General features: G+C 40.2%; 1 protein-coding gene across 2 annotated transcripts in view; it reads left to right on the forward strand.

The window, feature by feature from the left end:
* Window positions 1-2,407: 2,407 nt before the first annotated feature.
* LOC135223543 (sorting nexin-6-like) overlaps window positions 2,408-24,866 on the forward strand; it is a 33,504-nt gene continuing 11,045 nt past the window's right edge. For both annotated transcript variants that reach the window (XM_064262039.1, XM_064262040.1), the window contains exons 1-5: window positions 2,408-2,561; window positions 2,889-3,012; window positions 3,250-3,454; window positions 14,710-14,825; window positions 15,347-15,529. In XM_064262039.1, the coding sequence (XP_064118109.1) occupies window positions 2,410-2,561; window positions 2,889-3,012; window positions 3,250-3,454; window positions 14,710-14,825; window positions 15,347-15,529 (780 nt within the window). In that variant the 5' untranslated portion in view covers window positions 2,408-2,409. The remainder of the gene's footprint in view (window positions 2,562-2,888; window positions 3,013-3,249; window positions 3,455-14,709; window positions 14,826-15,346; window positions 15,530-24,866) is intronic.

The following is a 24,866-nucleotide window of genomic DNA, read 5'->3' on the forward strand; positions in this document are numbered from 1 at the left end:
TAGGTGTTGTTGATGACAAGGACTGACTGCTTGGCAACTCATGCTGCTTCCATTGTCAGTGTGAAATGGTTCCAGCCACTGGGTTGTCGGCACTGGCGACTACGCTTCTCCCAGAGTCGATGCTGACCTAGGACTAGCCACTGGTTCGCTTGTCCTGACAACTCCTGCTTCTTCCACTGTCCTGGACAGGGAATTAGTCGATGGATCGTCTGCTGTCATCTGGTGACTCGCTCACCATCTACTTTTTGTCTCACCTGTTTTCTCGGAGTCAGACACTCGTGTGAGATCAGGCGACATTTAGTAGCCCTGAGTTTCTTGTTGACGAAGTCGGTTGCGTTGATACACCCCCGATGATCGTGTAACATGAGACCAGGTTGGACTGTCAGGCATTCGTCCTTCGGGACTGAATCGCCTTTTTGCTCTGCGCTCCTTTCTCTTGGCACCAGAAAGCTCGAGTTAGGAGTTGCTCATGAGCCGATTCGTTGCTGGCGACGTCGGGTTGCGTTGATACACCCCCAAGGTTTGCTTAGCTTTGAATCGCCCAGACAGTCCAGACACTCATCCTTTAGGGAAAGAATAGTGCAGCCTTGCTGTCCGCAATTCGTCTGACTGGTCACCTGGTCGGTCACCTGACTTTAGTACAGACGGACTGACTATGCACTTACTCCTTGTCCTTTGCTACCGCAGTTTGGTGGCATTATGGTAGGAGACTTTGAGTTGTTAGTATCTTAGACCTTGGGTTGAGTTTTGACTGCCTATGATATATATTTCTTTGTTTGTTTTCTCCTATTCTGTACGAAGGGGAAATTGTATTCAGATTCCCTCCTCCTTTTCAATGTGGTTAATCGGGCTAGATAAATTATATTAAGGTAATGTTTATTAATATGGAATTTTTATTCTAAAATTAATATTAATAATACTTACCTGTATAATTTATCTAGTCCCACCCATCCTACCCCACGATCTGCCTATCACAACTGATTTGAGGGAAGGTTTTTGTATCTGTCAACGACAGTGTTGCCAACTGGCGGACAGAATAGGAGGTAACAGGGTTGCCAATGTGGTAAATTTTGGTGCGGTTTTTGGGGATTTAGGGCTAGATAAATTATACAGGTAAGTATTATTAATATTAATTTTAGAATAAAAATTCCATTTTTAGTCTTAATTTAGGTATTGAATGGTCCAAATTGTTGTAGTATTTAATTGTTTTTAGCCATTTTACATGTAAAATGTGTTCCAAGATACGAAAAACTCATTATACGAAGGCCGCCTCGGAACGGATTAATTTCATATCTCGAGGTACCACTGTACCTTGTTAGAAATCTTACGACCGGTCCAGCTGGTGCTGAGTAGTAATTGCTTATGTAAAGGACCTCAGGTTTGTATAGTTAGGAAAAATACAATTTAGTTCAAAATTGTGATTTTTTAAGTCAGCTTGTTCCATATGAATAGGGTTCATCTGGAGAGATTTATTTTTTAATATACGTAGGTACCCATAGATAACTGTGGATTTGTTTCCCTGTTTCAAGACTCATGCTACTATGAGTAATTTTTAATTAATAGTAGTATGTTTTCATGAGGTTGATAAGAATTCATCAGAAAAAACTCATGAAGAAAAAAAAGCTGCCTTCAGTTGCAACCCATGTCTAGTTGGTACTCTCCTGCTTTTCCATCTCTTTTGATCTTGTACTCTTCTTTATTCTCCCTGTAAGCTTGCATGTTGCTATATAAGCTTCTCAAGTCCCTTTCTTGGCCCCTAATTAGCATGTTGCATCTCCCTACTTTAGTTTGCTTGTTCTAGCTCAGCTCATGTTGGCTCAAGGCTTCTTTAAGTTTTACGCTGTAAAGTTACTCACATTTCCTCGCCTGTACACTCAACCCCCCCCCCCCCCCCCCCCCCCCCCAAAAAAAAGGAGGGTTGCTTAACAAAAGCAACCAATTACAGTATGTTACATCTGCTTAAAACATTTTCATAAAAAATTATGGGGTGGTTTTGTCTGACCCCTGAATGATTTACTGTAGTGCAGAAACTGACCATGTCTTAAAAAGTATGCGAAGACTTTGACAAAATCTTCATGGTGCCATTTTTTGGTATTCCATTAACATCTCAAACAGGTTACTGATTCATTTTGAGTAGTAGAATATTATCATTGATATCAATTAATTTTCTGTTGCAAAACTCTTAGTTCCCACATATATTTCCATTCTCAGCATATTGAATAAAAAAATTTAGGGTATGTATTGAAACTTTGTAGTATCATTATTATTAAGTAGTTATTGTATTTTAATTTGGATATTTTTTTCTTGAAGTACTAGCTGTGTAGTCACTACAAAAAGGGATCAACTTTGGCCATAGCAGCCATCAGTTGTTGGTTTTGCAATGACTAAAAGTCTTGTCCTTTGAGCACAATGTTAAAGGCATCTTTTCCTCTCTTGCAGATACCACCGCCACCTCCACGTCCTGACTTTGATGCCTCTCGGGAAAAGTTACAGAAGTTGGGAGAAGGGGAAGGGAGTATGACCAAAGAAGAATTCAACAAGATGAAGCAGGAATTAGAGGCGTAAGCACTGTGTCATGTGCTTAATATAATAGTTACATTTTAAAAGTTTTATACGTACTATGCATAGTAATGTCTTTGTGATTCGGAGAACTATGATGGATTTTTGTACTGTGCAGTGTTTTTACCTTTATTACTATTTAATGAGTTCATTGTGATTAGCATGAGCGATCTTTCCTGGTTCTAGTTGGGGTGATAGTAAAAGAAAAATAAAAGAATTATCCTTAATGTGTTTGAATACTGAATTTGTCTTTCAGTTATCAAGTGTATTCCATTATTTACTGGCAACTTGAAATATATCTTTTTTGATGTACATTTCTACCATTGCAGTGAATATCTAGCAACTTTTAAGAAGACTGTAGCGATGCATGAAGTATTTCTTACAAGATTAGCACAACATTCCGTCTTTAGAACTGATCACAACTTTAAGGTGTTTTTGGAATATGAACAAGATGTAAGTGCTTAGTTTTTGTTCTTGTAAGCATTTTGATAGTGCCTTTAGTTTTACATGCAACAAAAGATGTGGTGACTAAGTACTATACGATGCAATATTCCATTAATTTCTGGTGAGCTTGACATTGATAATATTTACATTGCCTTGTAGCAAAGTCATCAGGTATTGAGAGTTCTGATATATGTTTTTAGCAAAGATTTTGACTGTTAACACTATAATATAATTTATTCTTTGCAGCTTTCTGTCAGAACTAAAAACAAGAAGGAGAAAGTAGAAGGTCTTTTTAAGAGTTTTAATAAGTCCACAGACGAACTGTTGTTGGCAGCGACACAGAAGGACGTGGATGACTACTTTGAAAAGGAGAAAGGCTTCCTTTTAGAATACCACACTGCAATCAAAGACACCACTATCAAAGCTGATAAGATGACACAAGCACATAAAAGTAAGACACTTTCCAGAAATGCTATGTATTAATTAACCGTGTCTCATTGCCAATAGATGGAGCAAAGGTATATTGGAAACTTGATAGATCACTGTCTCATTTCTATGTGGTTTAATGTGTAAGACATTATTTGAGATGAATCTTACCTACTGTTAAATTTAGCTATATCTCCCTGCTGATTAGGTGAGTCGGCATTCAAATAAAAAATTGAATGGCTGCCCAGATGACTGTCTAGTTTACCTGTTCTCCACCAGGTGTGTTTCGAATGTTTTAGCTCTTGGCAGAATTCTCCTTGCCACCATTGCAGTTGGGCGATTGTTGGTATTCTATGAAGTGTGGCTGTTTTACACCTGTTTATGGTATTGTATTTTAATTTTCCTGGGATATCTTCCATTGGAAGCAAAACCAATACCATCAGGCTATGTAGGAATGTATTTGGTGTAACCAGGATGTTGAAATATGAAGTTGATCAACATTCGATTTGTACTAGTAAGGGTACAGAGTGTGATCTTGGAACTACTAGAATTATTCAGAGAAATTAATGCCTGAATATATCAGATATACGAAAGATGGAAAACTAATAGATTGCAAAAGCAATTATTTAGGTCAGGACTTGAACATGTCAGGCTATATATAAGCGCCTCAGTGGCGTGGTTGGTTTGGTGGTTGCTTCTCACCTCAGTGGTTGCGGGTTTGATTCTCGGCCGTTCCATTGAGGAGTGAGAGATGTGTATTTCTGGTGATAGAAGTTCACTCTCGACGTGGTTCGGAAGTCACGTAAAGCCGTTGGTCCTGTTGCTGAATAACCACTGGTTCCTTGCAACGTAAAAACACCATACAAACAAACAAACAAAATGTCAGGCTATCCCTAATTGGACTAGGCATTTTAGTAGGTTGGTATTGACTTCCTTTGTAGCTCCACCTTCTGCCCCCATTCGGTTCAGGAGAAGCGTAACAAGAAGTTAGAACATAACACTAAACGTATTTTTAGTTCTAATACAAGTTGAACTGAGTTCGAGATGGGATCATTCCGAATCCCTCCATAGTGTGTGCTCATTTTTGTGTTCCCTGTTAGAAGTAAGGTGTTGGTGCCCTTGTCTGGACATAGCCCAAGCCTAGGACTGCCCTGCAACAGTTGGTAGTGTCCGCTGCCAGGGAACTGGGTTGGTTCTCGGGACAATGGGGTTCTGTGCCCTCCAATACCTACTTCGCCCTTTTCATGGTCTGAATCACATTTAAAGCGTTCGCCAAAGGACCGTTAAAGAGATCGCCTAAGGACCATGAAAGCGTTCACGTAAGGACCATTTCGCTAAGCGTTAATGCTCGCTCCATAGGCACATTCTGTCGTCTTCAACACTCAGTTTGAGGTGTTACCATGCGTAGGTTTAATAATATATAATATAGGTATAGACATTTTATTGAGATGATAATGCTCATTTAGATATGTTGACGCAGTCCAGTCGACTGTTTATCTCTCATGTTTTGGTTATTCTAAATTCTTCTCTGCTAGCATATTCCTTTTTCTTCGTAATGCTTGTGTTCGTTCTTATTCCTTTTTCTTCGTAATGCTTGTGTTCGTTCTTATTCCTTTTTCTTCGTAATGCTTGTGTTCGTTCTTATTCCTTTTTCTTCGTAATGCTTGTGTTCGTTCTTATTCCTTTTTCTTCGTAACTGTTCGTTCTTATTCCTTTTTCTTTGTAATGCTGTTCGTTCTTATTCCTTTTTCTTCGTAATGCTTGTGTTCGTTCTTATTCCTTTTTCTTCGTAATGCTTGTGTTCGTTCTTTGCTTGCTTCTCTTCAGCTATCGGCAAATCTCTTACTATTGCCTCGATTAATGTTTCTCTTTCAAGTCTACAGTGTCTGTAATATCTAAAGTTCTCACCAAGTTAGATATTATTCTAGCTTCAGAGCTTTCTAACAAAGTTTCATACAGGATACTTTCAAGTATGTACGATCGCTTTCGGACAAGGCGGGAGTGTCGTTGTAACTCCTCTCCCTCCACCTCCACGATCTCTTTCCCTCAGTCGACTTGTGCGGACTGCGGACATTGTTGAGTGTTGACTTGTGTGGATGCAGTTGACTCGTGCGGACTTGGCTGATTCCTGAGTTGCTTAAAACTGTCTTCCTCTCATTGAGTCGTGGTGGATGCGATACAGCACTCAGCTGCTGTCACCTCTTATCGACAAGTGTTGTTTTTGTCACCAAGAGTTGCAGAGAAAGAGCAGTCCTTTAAGCTCTTTTGTTTACCTCCTGTCGGCAGCTGTCTCCTCCCATTGCCCGCTGACAGAAGAAGAGTTTGAATGGAGTTGGAGGAACTCATTTGGGCTGGTCGGTGTTTGTTGCAACACTATGCCTGGCTGTAACCTCATTTTGTTGAGGAAAGAGGCCACATAGAGAATATGTCTTAATTGTCTTAGCGTATTTGGGTGCCCTCTAAATATTGGAGAAGAGAACCAATGCTTTCTCCTATGAGAGAGCATTTCGTAACTTTTCTCGTCCTCGGATGCACAAATCTCCCTTTGGGTCTGCCTTGCCTTTTCGTCTTGTATCTTTTAAAGTCGTGGAGAGCCGAAGACCGCCGCTTGCTGTACAAATGCTTATTGGTCCTTTAACCGTCTTTAGAAGGAGTTTGCTTTCTTTCTCTTTAATATGGGGAAATGAACTCGAGACTGACAGACATGCTGATGGATTTTCACTCTAGCTTGAGTTATTACCTTTTAGCTATGTTGTCTCGTCTCTGCGACTGCTTAGAGAGGTGGAGACACCAACCCAGCGAGTTTGTGAAGCCAGTTTCAGGGTTTGTCGCCAGCGGGACTTTTTAGTGAGGAAAACAAGTAACTCATTTCTGATGCTACAGGGTAATGTCCTCATATGAGCTTTACTCACCCGTTTTGGAAGAAGTGAGAACACTTTTGCTTCCTGTCTGATTATGCAGCCTGGTTTAAGGCAATAAGGGATTATATATTGGTAGTCTTGTTTTATACCTTTTGGGGATAAGTGCAGACTCAGGCTCTGGGATATGGACAGTTGGAACCTCCTAACATGGTGGAGACGATGAAGGGCAGTTATGATTCTATTTGGTTGTCCTCCACTGGTTTAATCTCCCTCTTATAGCTTCCTTTGTCTTCAGTAGAAATCTCTCATAAGTCTCTTTTTAGTAGGAGATTATATATATAGGGAATGATGGTCCAAGGATAATTCTTTAGGATGAGTTCCATAAGTAATAGGAGATATTCTTGGACGTTTGGAGACTGAATAACAGGAAGTGTCTGCCCACATACTTGTTGGTTCTCTAGCATGGATTTAGTACCTTTCCAAAGAACGGTCAGACTTGTGGTACATGTGCAGAATGTATGCCACTTACCAATACATCCACAGTCATGCAAGTTCCTTCAAGATGTTTTTACAACAAGGTATTGCTGTTCTGTCCATTTTGTTTGGGTTAGTGTGCAGCTTTCTATAAGTTATGTCAGGGATTTGTTGCCCATTGGTGGATGGTGTCTACTTCAGAAGCAAGACACTTCTACCGAGTCAGTGATTCAAGTTGGCCAACTCTGTCAACAGTATTCCAAAGGCCAAGGACCTGTTGCTATGGAGGAGTTATGGAGTTCCATTTGACAACGTCTGTGTTTGTGACTTGTTTGTGAGAAGAGATAGAGAGAGAAGGAGAGCGAGAGAGGAGAGAGAAATTGGTGGTTGGATGGTTAATGACTGCATTGGCTGTTGGTGAGTTCTGGGTTGTCTGCTGTTAGAGATCAGAGTTCTGTGTTTTGAGTGAGTGTTTTTGGTCAGTCTTTGGTGAGAGCTGGTGACAGTCAATAGTGTCGGGAGCAGTATATGAAGGCACTGGAAGTCAGTTGAGTTTTGTGTTATTGATTTATTTTATTGATTTGTTGTTAGTTAGGTGTTGTTTGCTTTGGAGTGGTTGTGCCTGTATTGTTGGATTTGTTGTGCTTTTGAGTTCCTGAGGGTTGTATGTGATTGGTGTGGTTGAGGGTTGTCGTTGTTGTTGGGGGGCTGTTGTGGTTTCTTGGTGTGGTTGTGAGTTGTTGAGGGTTGTTGTCGTTGCTGGGGGCCTGTTGCGATTTTTGTTGTTGTGTTGTTGAGTTGTGGGTTGTGGTTCTTGGCTGTGGTCTTGTTGTTGGTATCTCCGTGACCTCGACCGGCAGACAGCACAGCATAGACCTGGAGTATCTGGAGTTGGTAAGTACATGTGTTTTGTATTTGTTTTTTCTTTGTTTTTGTTTAGATGTAGGTCGATTGTCCTGCGTGTATGCTGTAGTGAAGAGGAAAGTGTGACTGGGGGCAGCTGGATTGATTAGGTTAATGTTGGGGGGGGGAGGGGGGGTTGATTTTGCCACTTGTTTTTTTAGCTTGTGATCCTGCCACATTATATTTTGGCGCCCGAACAGGGACTGTTGGTGTGGCAGCTGCAGGACGATTAGGGTAGTGAGTTGTGTGATTGGTAGAGAAAGTGAGGATGGAAGGGTCGAAGGAGATAGAGAGGCTAAAGGAGGAGCTGAGGTTGACGAGGGAAGCTAAGGGAAGGTTGGAAGTGGAGAATGATAGGTTGAGGGTAGAGTGTGAGGAGCTGAAGAGTGAGTTAGAGGAAATGAGAGGAATGCTAAGGAGTGCGAAAGTGGAAATAAAAGAAGAGGTGAAAGGAGCAGAAGAGAGAATGGTTGAGAAAATGGAAAAAATTTTGGGGTAATGATGAATGCAGTGCAAGAGATGATGCAGGAAATGATGAATGGATTCATGGGAGAGGGAGCTGTAGGAGGTAGGCCTACTGGGTCTTGTGACGGGCCAGGAGTGGTAAAGAAAGTGAAAGAGCGAGTGGATGAGAGTACGAGTGACGAAGGTGATTTGGTTGTAGGTAAGGGAAAGAAGGGGAAGACACAGGATAAGGATAAACCTGAGGACAAGAATAAGAAGGGGGCTGAGGAAAAGAAGAAGACTAAGGGAAAGAAGGTTAGTAAGGGTGACGGACAGGATGAGACTAGGACTGAATACATTGAGGAAAGGGCTGAGAGTGATTTAGATAGCGGTGAGTGGAAACAGGTAGGTAGAAAGAAGGGTAAGAAGAACGTTGTCAAGAGTATGGATGTGAGTATGGAAGTGGATTCTTTGTATTCGGAAGAGGGAAAGAAGGGTCAGAATGGAAGTAGTGAAAGTGAGAGTTGAGAGTGAGCAGGAAGTACGAAAGGCTGTGTATATGAGAGAGGTACCCTGATGTGCACAATACGAGGAATATGGTAGTAGGGACATAGGGGACTTTTTTAAGGAATATGAGAGGTATTGTGAGGCAAAGTATGGGGATAACAAGAGAGTCGGGGCAAGAGAGTTAGGTTGCTTTTTGACGGGATTTTTGTTGAGTATGTATGGGGTGATGATGAGTGTAGGGAATGTGCCGTATGAGTTTGAAAGCCAGGATTGTAGAACAGGCAAAGAGGATAAAGAGTAGCGTTAGATATAGGAGAAAGCAAGATTTTGAAGAGGCAAGAATGAATGTTGGTGAGTCGTTGTCAATGTATGTCTGTAGGTTAGAAACATAAATGAGTGTAAGGAGTTAGTGCGAAAGCTGTTGGCTACTGTACCAGAGAGTGTATACGAGTTTATGAATCTGAAACGTAAGAAGAAAATGCGATGGACGAATGAAAGGTTGACGTGGAATGACATTTTAGAAATAGTAGAAGATTACGAGTTAGATAGGTATATGAAAGAGAGTAGGAATGCTAGTGTTAGGACTGAAGTAGCTGAGGTTGTACCTGAGTTTAAAAGCTATAGGGAGGCAGTTTTGGAAGGGCTGAGGCAAATGGCAGAGCAAGTGGTAGATAGGAGCGTTAGGGCAAGTAATGTGAGTGTAGTTAGCCCTAAAAGATATAGAAGTGCGAGTGTTGGAAGAGTAGGTTAGTTGTGAGCAAGAGCTGCAGTGTTATAGATGTGGTAAGCCAGGACACAGGAAGAATGAATGTCGGTGGGCGTTACGAGCATGCTTCGGGTGTGGGCAAACGGGGCATTTGGTGAGTGAGTGTAAGAAAGATAGGGATATTAAATGTTATAGGTGTGGACAGGCAGGGCACATCGCTAGTGAATGTCGGGGTACCTGTATGAACATAGTTTGCGGCAACTGGAGAAAGAATGGGCATTATGCTAGGATGTGTAAGGAGCCTCGTGCGAAGTGTGTTGAATATGGAATGGAAGGTCATGTGGTGAGTGTGTGTAGGCAAAGGAGGATGAGTCAGGTTGGGAATTCGGGAAACTAGGTGTTAAGGGGATTCAGTTGGGTGGGTCCTCTAGTATGCGACAGTATGTTCAGGAGAATGTGATGAGTGAGTGGTTGAAAGTGAATAAATGTGAGCCAAGCATCAGTGAGCAAATGGGTCTGGGAGATCAGCAGTTAGTCTTGGTTGAGTACGGAAGAAAGCAGAAGGAGGTAAGGAAAGGGAATGAAAGGGAGACATGTGAACTGCATGATAAAAATGGTGGATAAGGCGTGTAATACAGATGACTTTGAGGGGAGGAATAATACATATAGCGTGAGTGGGTTTGAATTGTCAAGGTTTATTGAAGTTTCACCGGGAAGGGAATCAGGTGGTAGGGATGTACAGTTGGCAATATGAATGAGTCTCTTCGGGAGTTTGGCAGGAGTGTAAATGAGGTAAGTGATTTGGTGGCAGAGTCTCGAGAGATATTCGGACAAGAGTTGGAAGGGGTAGATGAGATAGTGAATGGGATCTGGGAGGATGGTAGTGAGGGAGATGGTAATGGGAGTCTGACTGGAAGTGGTCTGGGAGAAGTTGATGGCGATGTAACTGAGTGTGTGTATGAGGGCCCTCAAACAAGATCCAGGGGACCTGCGTCCGAGCATCCATGGGAGTTGCAGAAGGCTATTTAGTGTGGGTGTTGTGAGTTTAAGGAGACGTTGTCAAATGTAACGGGGAAGGAAGTATGGAGGAGTTGTGGAGTTCCATTTGACAACGTCTGTGAGAGAGAGAGAGAGAGAGAGAGAGAGAGAGAGAGAGAGAGAGTAATTGGTGGTTGGATGGTTAACGACTGTATTGGCTGTTGGTGAGTTCTGGGTTGTCTGCTGTTAGAGATCAGAGTTCTGTGTTTTGAGTGAGTGTTTTTGGTCAGTCTTTGGTGAGAGCTGGTGACAGTTAATAGTGTCGGGAGCAGTATATTGAAGGCACTGGAAGTCAGTTGAGTTTTGTGTTATTGATTTATTTTATTGATTTGTTGTTAGTTAGGTGTTGTTTGCTTTGGAGTGGTTGTGCCTGTATTGTTGGATTTGTTGTGCTTTTGAGTTCCTGAGGGTTGTATGTGATTGTTGTGGTTGAGGTTGTCGTTGTTGTTGTGGGGGGGGGGCTGTTGTGGTTTCTTGGTGTGGTTGTGAGTTTTTGAGGGTTGTTGTCATTGCTGGGGGCCTGTTGTGATTCCTTGGGGCCTGTTGTGATTCCTTGATGTTGTTAGTGGGTGTGTGTGTTGCCTTTTTGTGTTGTTGTTTTTTTTTGTGTTGTTGGTGATTGTTTGTGCAGTGGTCTTGGGCTGTGGTTGTGTTCCTCTTTTGTTGTTGTGTTGTTGAGTTGTGGGTTGTGGTCCTTGGGTGTTGTGTTGTGGGTTGTGGTTCTTGGCTGTGGTCTTGTTGTTGTTGGTATATCCGTGACCTCGACCGGCAGACAGCACAGCATAGCCTTGGAGTATCTGGAGTTGGTAAGTACATGTGTTTTGTGTTTTTTTTTGTTTTTTTTTGTTTTTGTATAGGTTTAGGTCAATTGTCCTGCGTGTATGCTGTAGTGTAAAGAGGAAAGTGTGACTGGTGTGAGTTGGGCAGCTGGATTGATTAGGTTAATGCAGGGGTGGGGGGGGGGATGTTTACCACTTGTTTTTTTAGCTTGTGATCCCATCACATTGCTTTTCTGGCACAATTTCTATGCATTATATTGTTAATTCTCTATATCCCCATTCTTATCTAGTAGTGTGGGGATGATACTTAATTATGCATTCTTGTCGGTCAAGATGAATGGGCATGTGGTGCTTGAAGAATTTTAGGCCTGAAGGAAACTTCCTATATGGTAAGGGCTTTTCCTCATTAGGAAACATGGCCTCATGGGATATTTTCAGATAGTCATGGCTCAGTTAATGTACAGTTTCAGTGTAAGAATTACGACTTACAAATAAAGTTAATTAAATTTGTAAGTAATCCAGAACCAACTTTGGCTCCAGGACTGTAGGAGGGACTCTGTAACCAAGAATTGTCTGTTTTGTTCTTTAACCTAAGTCCAGGTTTTGGTCTTTTCCTTCTGTCTTGCAACACAGAGTTTTAACTAGTGTCATTACACTTTCATGTATCAGAATGGTCAACACTACACCTGGTAAAACTTTTTAGATGTCAGGGCAGTGGAAAGACATCAGGATGTTTAGCAGGTGTATTCCCGGTCAGAAACAAAGTCTTTGTGGGAAGTTTGCTGCTTTGAGTGAAATGAAACAACATATTGGTTTGATTCATTCATTCTGTGGAAGGACAGTGTTTTAGCAATTGGGGATTCAGGAAAAACAAACTGCCAACAAGGGCCTTTACATCCGTAAGTTGGCACTTGGTGTGGATTTACGGAGCACTTATTTAGACTTACTAAAATGTAGATGGACAGGGACATCCAAATGATTACTAATACTTTGTTGGCCCTCAGACTTGAGCACTGGATATTTCCTTAAATTTGGCCTAATTCAAACTCATAGGCCTGCCCCTTGTATCTACTCTGAATACTATTGAGCAATTTCAAGTTCAAGAATTGCTTAGCGTCTCCTGTAGAGCCTGTGTAGCCTCAGGGCAAATGATTTTCAGAATTCCAATGCTCTCGGTAGATGTCTCATTCTTCTGTTGAGAAGAAATCGACTCTACTACACTATTCTATACACTTCCATTAACTTAGGCATCTCCTTAACTGCTTGGAGATGTTAGAATCTCCCCTCCCAATAAAAAGGTTTTCAAGTTATCATAGGATCTGTCCTCAATTTAAAACTGCCATGGCCTAGGGTCAGAAGCAGTGGTCTGTGTATTGCTGAGGGTGCCATTCTAGAGGAATTTTCAGCACCTGGAACCTTGTAGATGTCAGTGTTTTCTGTTTAGAGGAGATAAGGCTTTTCACTGTCTACTTCCAAAGTTATCGTTCCATACATACTTTCCTCGGTATTGCATCAAGTACTTTTAGATCTTGCTGAGGAACAGCACTCTAAGGTGTTGAGATTGGACCCCCTTCATCTCTATCAGCTTCTCTCTGGAATTGAGATGCGGGTCTAAATTTATCTGAATTTACTGTAAAACCTTTTATTTAGCACTAGCAGTGGTTAATAAGTAAATTTGTCAGCACCCTTCTTTAAGCTGGTGGAAAGGGAATGCTATTTTAGCTTTCTGCATTAGAGCTGAGGGTGATGTTAAGGCTATGCTTTACAGTGCCCTGTAAAAATTCTAATGTAACCCCCTAGTGGGGAAGAAGAGGAACTTCTCTATCCTGTTGGGACATTTAAATTTAAAGGTTAAACCTAGAACATTTTTATCATCCTTTTAGAAACCTTGAACATCTTTGTCAAAGGTAAATGCTGGAAGAGGCAAAGTTAACCTTTGGTTTTAAGAAACATAGATGGCATTGTCAAAGGTTAAGCCTGGAAGAGGCAAAAATCAACCTTTTGTTTTGTGATTTTACAAAACCTAGCTGTCTCTGCCAGTGGTTAAGCTTGAAGGCAAAGTTAACTTTTTTATTTTGTGGTCTTAGAAAACCTAGAATGTATTTGTGAAGGTTAAGCCTGGAAGAGGCAAAGTTAACCTTTTGTGTTGTAAATTTTAGGAACTTATAACGCCTTTACCAAAGGTTAAACTTGAAGGCAAAGTTAACTTTGTTTTGTGGTTTAGAAAACCTAGAATGTATTTGTGAAGGTTAAGCTTGGAAGAGGCAAAGTTAACCTTTTGTGTTGTGAATTTTAGAAACTTTGTCAAGGAACACAAGGTCCTCTGTGATGTATTGGATGGGCTAGTGCCTGAGAACTAGCTCCATATCTTCTACCTTTATTGAAGGTAAACATTCATAATGTGAGCAGCAGTTGCAACTTCATTTAGTGTTAAGTCAATTTGTCGCTCCAGAATAGGATTGATGTGAAACAATAGAAGTACAATTCGGTTTTTACCCACTCACTACCCTAAGTATACAGAATTGTGTTTGGAAACAGTGAAGCCCTTAATCCATTACTAGTAGTAGTGGGTAGTCTTTTCCTGAACTGAAAAAAGAGCAATTCTTTAGGCTTGTTTGTTTAAATCCGGGGTTTTAATATTTTGGGGAGCATGAAGGTACAAATTTTGTATAGGAGCATACCTTTATTTTGTAAATGTATTTATTTTAAGTGACTATCATTTTATAGGGCTTTTGGACCCAGGCACAGGGGTCCTTCATACTGCTTGCATTTCATTCTGGCTGAATTGAAGCGGTTTTCTCCACAAGGCTGCTCTTTGCTGCATATGTATGAGAGCCTTGCTCCCTGAATGGAATCCAACTTCTGGTGGTAGTAAAATCCACCAAGGATTCCAGATCAGATGAGAATGTTTTGGGTTCGTGCGAGAAACCTTTAGCTCGAATGGCTGAGCAGAATTTTGTCTAGCTGCACTACCCACCATCCACTTCTTAATGTGGGAATCAGCTAAATTTAATAGTAAGTAAGATTCATCTCAAATAATATAAATTTTAATAATAAAATTTATTATTTGGATACTTACCTACTGTTAAAGTAGACCCACCCTGCCTCCCCACAACTTAGTGGGCTGTCAAGGAGAATTCTGACAAGAGCTAAAACATTCGAAACACACCTGGTGAAGAATAGGTAAACTAGACAGTCATCTGGGCAGCCATTCGATTTTTTGCTTGAATGCCGACTTGCCTAATCGGCGAGGAGATATAGCTAAATTTAACAGTAGGTAAGTATCCAAATAGTAAATTTTATTATGAAAATGTATATTTTATAGATTCCTTGGTTTATTTTGCTACTTAAATGAACAGAATGTGCAGAGAGGAGTGTTCTCTTGAAAATGCCACTTAGGTTTTTTTAAAGTACCAGATAATAGAGCCAAAATATTTAAGTTCCAGTTGTTCTCAGATTTGTTGTGACTTTTAAAATGTTAGCTTCTTTAGAATACCTTCATTCCCATAATTATCAAATTCAATTTCTTGGCAGATATGTTAAAACTAAGCTCTGTTTGATATTCCAGGTGTTGCAGATTCATATATCAAGCTGTCCACAGGGCTTTCACAGTTAGGAACGATTGAAGGCCCAAGATTAGAAAAATTTATCAATAAAGTAGCTGATACATTTGAAAAGGCCAGAGTAAGTGAAAAGATGTGAATACACCTTTCTTGTAATGGCTTCTGCATTTGTTGAATTGCCCTTTAGGGAAGTAGTGCTGTCACTGAGCACCTTACGTGCTGCACTATAGGCATTACTTGCAACCTCTTTCATTCCTTGTACTGTACCTCTGTTCATATTCTCTATTCCATCTTACTTTCCACCTTCCCCTAACAGGTGTTTCATGGTGCAACCACGAGGTTTTCTGTACGTTACACCTTTAAAACCTTTTTACTCTCAATTTCCCCTCCCTTACAGTGCTGAATGATGTTATATGTCCCAGTGCTTGGCCTTTGGCCTGCATTTTATATTTCATTCCTTTCTATTTGTCGAATTGTAAGCATTCAGTGTAAGGCATACATTTTCTGACTTCAATGTCATTTACATAAATGTAATGCCAACTGAAATTATTTAATTGCATTTTGTTGGGACCTGTTTCTTATGATTGAAATGTAAGTTTGTCCTTAAAGACATCATCATGGTCATTGCATACTTTTCAACAGAAAGTGGAAGGACGAGTGTCTTCGGATGAAGATCTGAAATTATCAGATACTCTGAGATACTATGTGAGAGATGGGAGCGCAGCGAAAGATCTTTTATATCGCCGACTTCGATGCCTAGCCAATTATGAGCAAGCCAACAAAAATCTAGACAGAGCACGAGCAAAGAACAAAGATGTTCATGCAGTGAGTAGAAAGAAATAATTGTGTTAAGTTTAATGTTGATTGCTTTGTTTGTAGAAGATAAGCATACAAGATGGTTGATACATAGAAAAGCTTGCTTTTTATAAAGTAGACTATTATGTAAAATTTCAAAAGTGTAGTTTTGTGTTATTTAAAGCTCGCAGTTTCATGGTTAAGTGCCTTGAATGACAACTGGCCCTTTTCATATTACAGTATGTAGTTAATATGCCATGATTTGCAACCTGTTGGTGTAGGGTGGCGGTCATTTGCTTTTAAACCTTTTTTATGCTACTTTATTGTCACTTAAGCTATACCCATGGTCAGTTTAATCCACTCATGACAAAGTAGGAAGGACTAGCTTTTCCATATACAGGCAGTTCCCGGGGGTGTGCCAATAAGTGAAAACTGCCATTTACTGAAACTCGGCGATTTATGGCACCATAATGGCGCTTATGGTGCTGTTAACCGGTTATCGGAGCCATAAGCACCCTTAGGGCCCCATAAGGATCCTTATGGCACCGATAACTGGAACTCGGCCTGTTATGATGCCATAAATTGCCAATTTTATGGCACTAGACAATAGACAAGCGCCATAAAACTGGATCGCCGATAACCGAGTGTGCTGATAGCTGGGGAATGCCTGTAGCATCTGTTTCTGTCAGTGTGTCACACTTTGCTTGTCATCACAACTCCTACATAAATGGAGGGATTTATGTTGAACTCAGTTTAATGCTGACTATCATGTGTAGGTATGCATCAAGGGAGATTGTCTTCCAGTGTGTCTGTTACACTTGACTTTGTTATCACAGCTCCTATGCAATTGAAGGGATTTCAGTCGTCGGTAGAAAGTAGGACCGTCATGCATTGATGTGCATGGAGATTGTTTGTTTGTTTGTTCATCAGTGTATGTGTGTGTGTGTTTGCCATGCTGACTTGTCATTGCAACTTGTCCTGTATTGTCGAATATACCATCATGCATAGATGTGTATGAAAGTAGATTTCTTGGCTGTGTGTAGATTTTATTGTTAAGAATGTTCTTCCAGAAAAGTTGGATGGGGTCAGTAAGGGACAATTACAGTATTAGAATAATCTCAGAATGCTTGTCTTCTTTTGTTGTAGAAAGTGCAACGGCATATTTTTTTTAATCATTATGCATTGTGTATATGTTTTACCATCTTGCTTTTGAAAGTTTGACCTTTCTCTTGAAAGCTTGCTGTGGCTTGAAAGCTGAAGGAGCTAGAGAGACCTCTCTCTCTCTCTCTCTCTCTCTCTCTCTCTCTCTCTCTCGCCTCTCTCTTCTCTCTCTCTCTCTCTCTCTCTCTCTTTGTGTGTGTGTGTGTGTGTGCAAGTGCACTGTGCTGTGCTGTGCTGTGCTGTGTGCTGTGCTGTGCTGAAGAATGGGAATAGGGAAGAATGGTTATTTTAGTTAGTTCTGGGTACTTCTCAAGTTGATTAAAGTTTGGTGGTGTGGTTTTATCAATATACGATGATGCTGTTTTATTAAATATCATTATCGTTATCACTATTATTCTGAAGTAGTTAATGAAACCACAAGTCAATTTTAGATAGTTTTAGCGTTAGTCCTTAGAATTTTTCTTTGTATGCTGCTGATGGTAACAACTGATCTTGTTATCCTGATGAAGATGAGTGTTGTAAAGTGGACAGGAGATTATACCTGTAATAATACCTAGAATTTTTATTTTGGATTATGAGACAAGTGAAAGGTGCTGGGATAATAGTATATGTTCTATTTTGCTATGTACTAACATTTCAGCTAAAAAACAAAAATTTCTCCATATTTTTTACTTTTTGCTGTTAGCTAAAATAATTGGTTATGCGTGCATCGAGCATTTTTTGTTTTCTGATCCTTATACCTTAAACCCTTTTAACTGAAAAGTATGTAAGGCATTTGGAAAGGGTTGGTGAGTGGTATTAATACTTACTGCTGTTTGACCTTTTCAAATATTCTATTTTTACTCACATTTTACTTGGAATATCAAACAAAGATAAATTGATGGCTCCTTTTAACATAGCTGATTCTCAATTCTTATATAGGTATAAAAAATGAGTGCTTTTATATGAGTAACTTACAAAGTAATAACATGGTAGCTTAGATTTAGAAATTTGCCGGAAACACTTCAAAGTTACGTTTACGTGACCAGTCCCTCTCATTAACGGGAATATGTCCCAGAAATGATTAGCAGGCAGCCTCATTCTGTTTCTGCCATCCTCGATAAACATCGGATATTTGTGGCAGCTTTTTTCATCATTTGTCAGTTATCTAACTGGATTTTGGTGATGTATTATTGCTGGTTTCGAGTAACCTTCAAGCTTATAACAATTAGGGTCAGTATCTTATTGTTTTGTTATTAAGATCTGGTTCAAGTTCATGATTTGCTACAGTAGCAAATTTGCAATCAAGTCCATTAACTATATCCTTGATTTCTACTTAGTAAGTAGAAAATATGCAACTAATGATATATGTAGAAGCTTGGCTGTAGACTGTTTACTTGAGCAGAGATAACTTAGGCAGCCTAGCATGAAGAGCAAAAGCTACTTTTAAAATATATGCTGAAGAATGGTTGATTTTTCAAAGCTATCATACATTCAGTCACAGTTTTCAATTTTAACTAGTTTTAGGTAAATATCTGTAGCCAATATTTTTGAGGACTCAGTCATGTTTTTGCTTGGGCAATTTATTATAACTGGTGAGACGATAACGTGAATAAAGCAAGTTTAGAAATGTAGTTATGGATAAGGACAGTTGAGATAGTATTTTGATTTCCACTCCTTTTTTGGGATTATAAGAAGGAAACTTTGGTGCTCTTTTTGTACTGGGAGAGAGAGACAGTCACTTACGGCCCTCTTATCATCACCTTCAGCCATCTACAAAGAAAATCACAGGTACTTTCAGAAAGTCCAATAATTTCTTACCCACTTTGTCTGTTTATTCGGAACATGTAGTGGATGAGTTGTCTGGAGACACAGTTTCTACCGAGACGTTAATCAATTAGATAACTGTATATGGGAGATTTTACCCAGTTCCGAAGTTTCTGTTGCAGACTTTAGGCACCATGACGTCTTTTTTTTCTTGGCCTCTGAAAAACACATAGATAATGGATGCCGTTTCCCACCTCCCATCCAGCAGCAGAAGGCTGCAAGGCAGCCTTCCTACAGGATTTGCTGTGGTTCCATAAATCTCTTCCTCAGTCTGATTTCATTTGGAATGACAATATCTTCCCTCCTGAGCATTCATTTGTTGAAAGACCTTACTTGGGTTCTAAGCAGGAGAGAAAGCGCCATGAACCCTCTCACTAGTGGCGCTTATTCCCGAGTGCCTGAAATCAACTTCAGAGCTCTTGGTTCTGATCCTAGAGTGCCCGATGCCTGTTCCAGAGCGCTCAACCCTATCTAGCCATACTAGTCTCCTACCACTGAATGCCTAATTCTCTTTCTTAGACTTTTTTTTATTTTATATATAGAACATTGTGTTTGACTGAAGAAGTCGTCATCACACCTGGTTTTGTTCAAGATCACTGCTATCCCATGGCCAGGTTTTTGTCTCTCTTATGGACTTTCCAAGTTCTGATCAACAGGTCAGATATCCTGCTGTCCATTATCCAGGGCAATTGGATGGAGTTCTTGGATATGTAGGATACTTCTTTCCATGTTCACATACAGACTCCAAAGAGTATCTCGGACCTGTCATATGAGAAAAGGTCTTCCAGTTTGGATATTTTAGGCTTTGACCTCCACAGCATAAGCCTTTTCTCGAGTCTTCGCTCCGCTTACTTTTGTCTACTTTGCTGGCCATGAACTTCAGCCTTTCTCACAAGACCAAGAGGGACAGGGAATCTTCGCTGGACTCCACTGTTTTTCCCAAGACCCAGTTTTCAGTCGGACCTTGAACTGAACTTTTTTTTAGTCCAACTGGAATTTCTGGCAGACGATCTGAACCATCAGAAACTCTTATACTCCCGAGTAGACTGTATCCCTTGATCTGTAGGGTTATGTGGTATCTATGGGGCAGCCTGTTTGCCACCTTAAGGGAACCTTCTATCATGGGCAACAGACACCATACTGCAAGATCGTTCCAACATGAACCTCTACGCTCTTCCACTTTTCGACATGGTCATGGAAGGGCTGAACATTTTTAGACTTGTTGGAATGTTACAACGTCCCTCATATCCCTGTTCTGAAACATAATTTATGGTTCCCGATCTTGCTACGGTTGATTGTGAACTCCAAGAATTCTAACACTATTCATACCCTCTCAAACAACGTCACTTCTATAGATACAGTGTGGCCTTGACTTATGGCAATTTGATCTTATGGCACTTTTTCAGTGACATTAACAGCGTTGTACAGTGCTTGAACTTGATGTTTTTGCAGCGCCATAAGTGCAGGTGACGATGCTAACGACAAGAATAGCCATCAATCTAACAGCACCAAAACTTGAGTTACTGTTAAAGTGCTGATATTGGCAAAAAAGTGACTTACAGCGCGCCGCTGGAACTGATCCCCCGCCATCAGTCAATGATGCACTGTATGATCAAGGGTAGTCTGCTCTTGCTTGGACAGGCTTTGGGCTGTCTGGATGGTTGTCAGGAAGGAGGGGCTTTTTCAGAGGTGCTACAAGAGGCATTTGAAAGATGCAGACGTCATCTTCAAGCTCAGTCTACCAATCTAAGTGAACGATGTTCCAAATCAAGTGTCTCAGAATTTGTCTCTTCTTCTGGTACACTTATGACTCAATGGCAGTATTGCCCCTTTCATATGACTCAATGGTAGTATTGCTCCTTTCATCAGAGGTGGTCTAGAATCTTTCATATTCCTCTTAGGATTATAGAGCTATGTCTAATGCAGTTTGCTCGTTTACCCAGGGATTTTTTTAACCAAGAACAAGGACCCTACCATTACATAGATCTGTTCTCCGTATCTCGAGAACTTAACAGAAGAGAAGACATTCTTGACAGCTGGAAACAGTGCTCTGGGTTCCCATGAGTGCCCATAAGCTCCCGAGCTGACTTCCAACTTGCCTGCCACCAGCTCAAGCCCTGAGCACCTAGGAGTGCTTGCCAGCTCCTGACCAATGAGCTTACCTGGCAGACAGCTCATCTGGCACCACCTACAGCCTAGCTCTAGCTCGGAACACTCAGTACCTAGCTCCAGCTTCCAGTCGTCTGGCGCCAACTCTCTCTGCATCCTTGGTGAAGAGGATAGAGCTCTATTTAGTTGGAGTTTTTGAGTATTCCCTGAGCAGGATCAGAACAGAGGGCCATTCATAACCTTCAGTGTTCTGGCAATACCGTTTTTGCCCTCTGTTTAAGAACGCATTGTCCTCCCTCATGACTGGACTTGGTTTCCGAGACCACTCTTACTTTCAGGAGAGCATTTGGCCTACTTTTAAGTGGGAGCTAAAGACGTCAGAACAGCTTCTACCTCATTAGCCTTCAGGAAATATACGTCCCTTATGTCCAGTCTACAATGACTTACTGGAAGTGTAATCAATCTTCGCTTCTTACTACTTGAGGAAAGTTAAAACAAGTGTTAAAAATTTTGCTGATCATTGCGATTACTGTATTAGTAATTGCGATTATTAGTAACTGGCCTGGTATCAAGGAAGGAAACATAGGATTTTCTCTTAATTTCTCTTCACCTTGTAGTAAAGTGCTGAGCTTTTGGGGAGCTGGAGGGTACACTGCAATTGGAGCACCCACCACTGTCAGTGGATGGGCCATGGTTTTTATTTTAGTGTAGGTGACTGTTGTCTGGTTGTTTTTGTTGCGGTACTGCGCCCAGGGTAAGGGCACTTTTTGATGCTTTGCTAGTCATCGGTTATCTTCTTCACTGCAAAACTTCCAGTGATGCTTTGCTAGCCATTGGACTTCTTCTTTGCTGCAAAGCTCCCACTTATGTAGACTAGAGGAGCTCCACAACATTACTGCCATGCCACTACAGGTTAAGTATCAAACAGAGGCAGTTTTCTACTGCAGGCTCTCTTAACTAAGGAACGACAAGCATTCTATTCAAAGTTAGCAACTTTTCTATTTCAAATTCATTATGTGACTTAATGTTTTGGAACTTGATGTTTTGTAGTAGAATATGTCCATGTATTCCACCTCCTCTCAATGTGGGAATGATCTATGTAATTACTTGGTAAGTTACTTATATAAAAATGACATTTTTATGATAAAGTTTTATATATACTTACCAGTGATCACATGATTGGAACCCTCCCTCTTCCCCTCCAATGGACATAAGGCATAAAAAGAATGAGGTCTGTTAATTCGTTCCTTGTATTCCTGTTAGTAGACAGGACTGGTCACCTGGCCTAAACTTTGAAGTTACCTGCGAATTTTTTAGTTTAAGCTGCTGTGCGAGTTGAAACTGTAGCTATGTAATTATTTTGGGAAGTATATATGAAACTTTATTTTATCATAAAAATGTCATTTTTAGACACTTCATCTTTTTCATAGCCCATGGTCAAGTATTGTACCCATGTTTTTTAAAGTTCTTATGATTGGTATATTGAATTTTTATTTTTGTATGAATGCATTAGTATTATAGAAATTATTTAAATACCTTGTGCTCATGTGAGACTGTTAGCTAGCTTAACCATGTTATTGCTCTGCTACTGTGTAGATTTTGCTATAGTACTTCAGTATTTTATTTTTGGACTCACGTAGTTTTATTGATAAGCTTACAGCCATATTATGCAAGCATTTGGAAAGTTATTAAGTAGAAAGATTCTAGTGTCATGGAAGTGCTGGCTATGTCTTCAGAGATGAAAGGTAAGAGCTGACTCTCTTGTCAGTACGCAGCACCAGTATTAAGTATCCTATCACTTTTGTTTTCAGTAAGAAGTTAAAAAGAAGAAACCTATCAATTGAGTTTTAAGTGATCGTTTATTATTGTGGTGCAACTGAAATTCATGATTTTGAGTGCAAAATCTAATTACTGGTATTCATGGTCTTTTAAGGCCTTAGGTCAGGTAATCTTACTTTGATAGGCCTTCTCTGATGTGGTGTGTTCTATTAAATGAGGCTTTTTAATTTCCACAGCTAAACAGTTCAATGTAGTGAGGTACTTTCCAGTATATTATACAGTAGTACTTAAAAAGATGCATTTTGTAGACTTGGAATTAAAGATTTTTTTGTCAATTTGGTAATCTTTTGCAGACTTGGAACTAGAGATTTTTTTGTCAATTTGGTATTCTTTTGCAGTCTTTGGATTAGGGATTTTTTGTCAATTTGGTATTCTGAGTCCAATGTTGTGCTATAGGCATTGTTGAGGAGCTAACTCATCTCTGCTTACTGCATGGATCTTTTTATTTTTTAAAAGGTAACCCTGCATTCTGAGTTAAAGCAGTATATTTACACACCTTACAGATCACACCCACTCTGAGAACACACAGCAAAAGAAATTTAAAAAGTGAAAATGAATAAAATTGGGCAAACTATAGAAACCGGCTTTAAAACAGATAGAAAGTAATCACGTCCTATCTTAAAGGCGATAGAAAAGTAACTGGCGGGTCATGGGACGCGAAGGGCATTCTGGGTAATGCATGCCCCGTGACCTGGTATAGATACCAATAGTCCTTGGATCTCACAGGTTTAATTTTAATTCTACCGGTTTCCAGCTTGGTGCTCGTATTATCCTAATGTTAAGACCGAAGGTTTGTTGGTTATGAAAAATACAAATTGGTTTAAAATTTGTCACATTTTTCGTACTCTTCCCGTCAAGTTCAAATTCTTGTACAGGCAGTCCCAGGCTTTTGGCGGGGCTTCAGTTCTCGGTGGGATGCTGGTAAGCGAAAACCGCCATTAACCGGGATTATGGCGCTTATGGTGCCAAGTTTCAGTGAATGGCCCCAATAACTGGGTAATAGGAACTCTGTTAGGTATGTTATGATGCCATAACTCTGTTATCAGCACTGTGAAACTTGGGCTGAATTTATGGTGCCATAAATTGCCAAATTTATGGTGCTAGGCAAGTGCCATAAAACTGGATCGCCATTAACCGAGTCCACCAATGAGCAGGGACTGCCTCTATGAGCAAAAGCAGTAAGAGTATCTTAGGTACGCATACTTTTTATTTTTTACTTTAGTAACATAGGATATTAAACTAAAGTATAGCCAGACATATCCTCTAGGGCCAATTTAGTATTAAAAGAATGTTTTTCTGAATCTACAGAAGATTTTTAGGTATACAGTGGTCCCCTGTATTCGCGGGGGATGCTTACCAGACACCCCCCCCCTTGAATAGTTAGAACCCGCGAATGTTTGGAACTCCTTTAAAAATGCTAAAAACATCCTATTTTGTTAGTTAAAACTCAAGAAAAACAGACTAAAAATGTTTATACTTGGTTTTTTTTAATAGTTTTATCACAAAAAGTGCATTTTATGATGAATTTAAAAAAAAAAACCTGGAATTTGTGGATACTTTTCATAGAAAAATACTGCGAATGTGCGAATTTTCCGCGAATAAAGCAGGGAAACGTTCCTGAGAGAAATCCGCGAATGTGTGAGTCCGCGAATCCAGAGAACGCGAATACAGGGGGTCCACTGTATGCATCCCATAGGCAAGCATTTCTCTTCTGGAATATAAAATCTTATTTATGTAAACTAACATTGACATAGTTTTTATCATTAAATCTTAGTTTTTATCCTTAAATGGTAGGGCTGTAAAGAAGCAGGGTATTCATGACGACTCATGAAAGTGTCATTCTCACGTGTCATTCTCACACGTGCCAACCCTTTTGTTAGCCAAATATGATTTCAGTGTCAAATTTCTTCTCTCTCTGTATTAATTTTTATCCTTAAATGGTAGGGTTGTAGAGAAGTAGGGTATTTAGTATGACTTATGAGAGTGTCATTCTCACATATGCCAACCCCTTTGTTAGTGAAATATGATTTCAGGACAAAATTTCCCCTCTCTGTATTCTCACGCATACACAGACGGTGTACTGGATGAGTTTGGCTTGATCAGTTGTAGGTGGAAATTGTTAATACAATACTACAGTACTGTGAATGGATTAGGATTAGAGTAAAATATATATAGATATTATTATTGACACATTTCAAACCTGTAGAAGGCTTGAGGTAGAGCTGCTGTTGGTCAGCTCTTTCTTTATCTGTTTCAGTGGATGAGAACTGTCTAACTGATTCACTTAAGGTAGATTCTCGGATGAGCCTTATTCTTACGAGACGTTTGTTTGGTGGCTGCTGATTGGCTGGTACCAGGAGGTAGGCAGCTCCCAGCCAATCAGCGGCCGCCAAACTAACGTCTCGTAGGCGTAGGGCTCAACCAAGAATCTACCTTAAGTGAACCAGTTATA

The sequence above is a fragment of the Macrobrachium nipponense genome, chromosome 10 (genome assembly GCF_015104395.2).
Source record: "Macrobrachium nipponense isolate FS-2020 chromosome 10, ASM1510439v2, whole genome shotgun sequence".
Classification (NCBI taxonomy): domain Eukaryota; kingdom Metazoa; phylum Arthropoda; class Malacostraca; order Decapoda; family Palaemonidae; genus Macrobrachium; species Macrobrachium nipponense.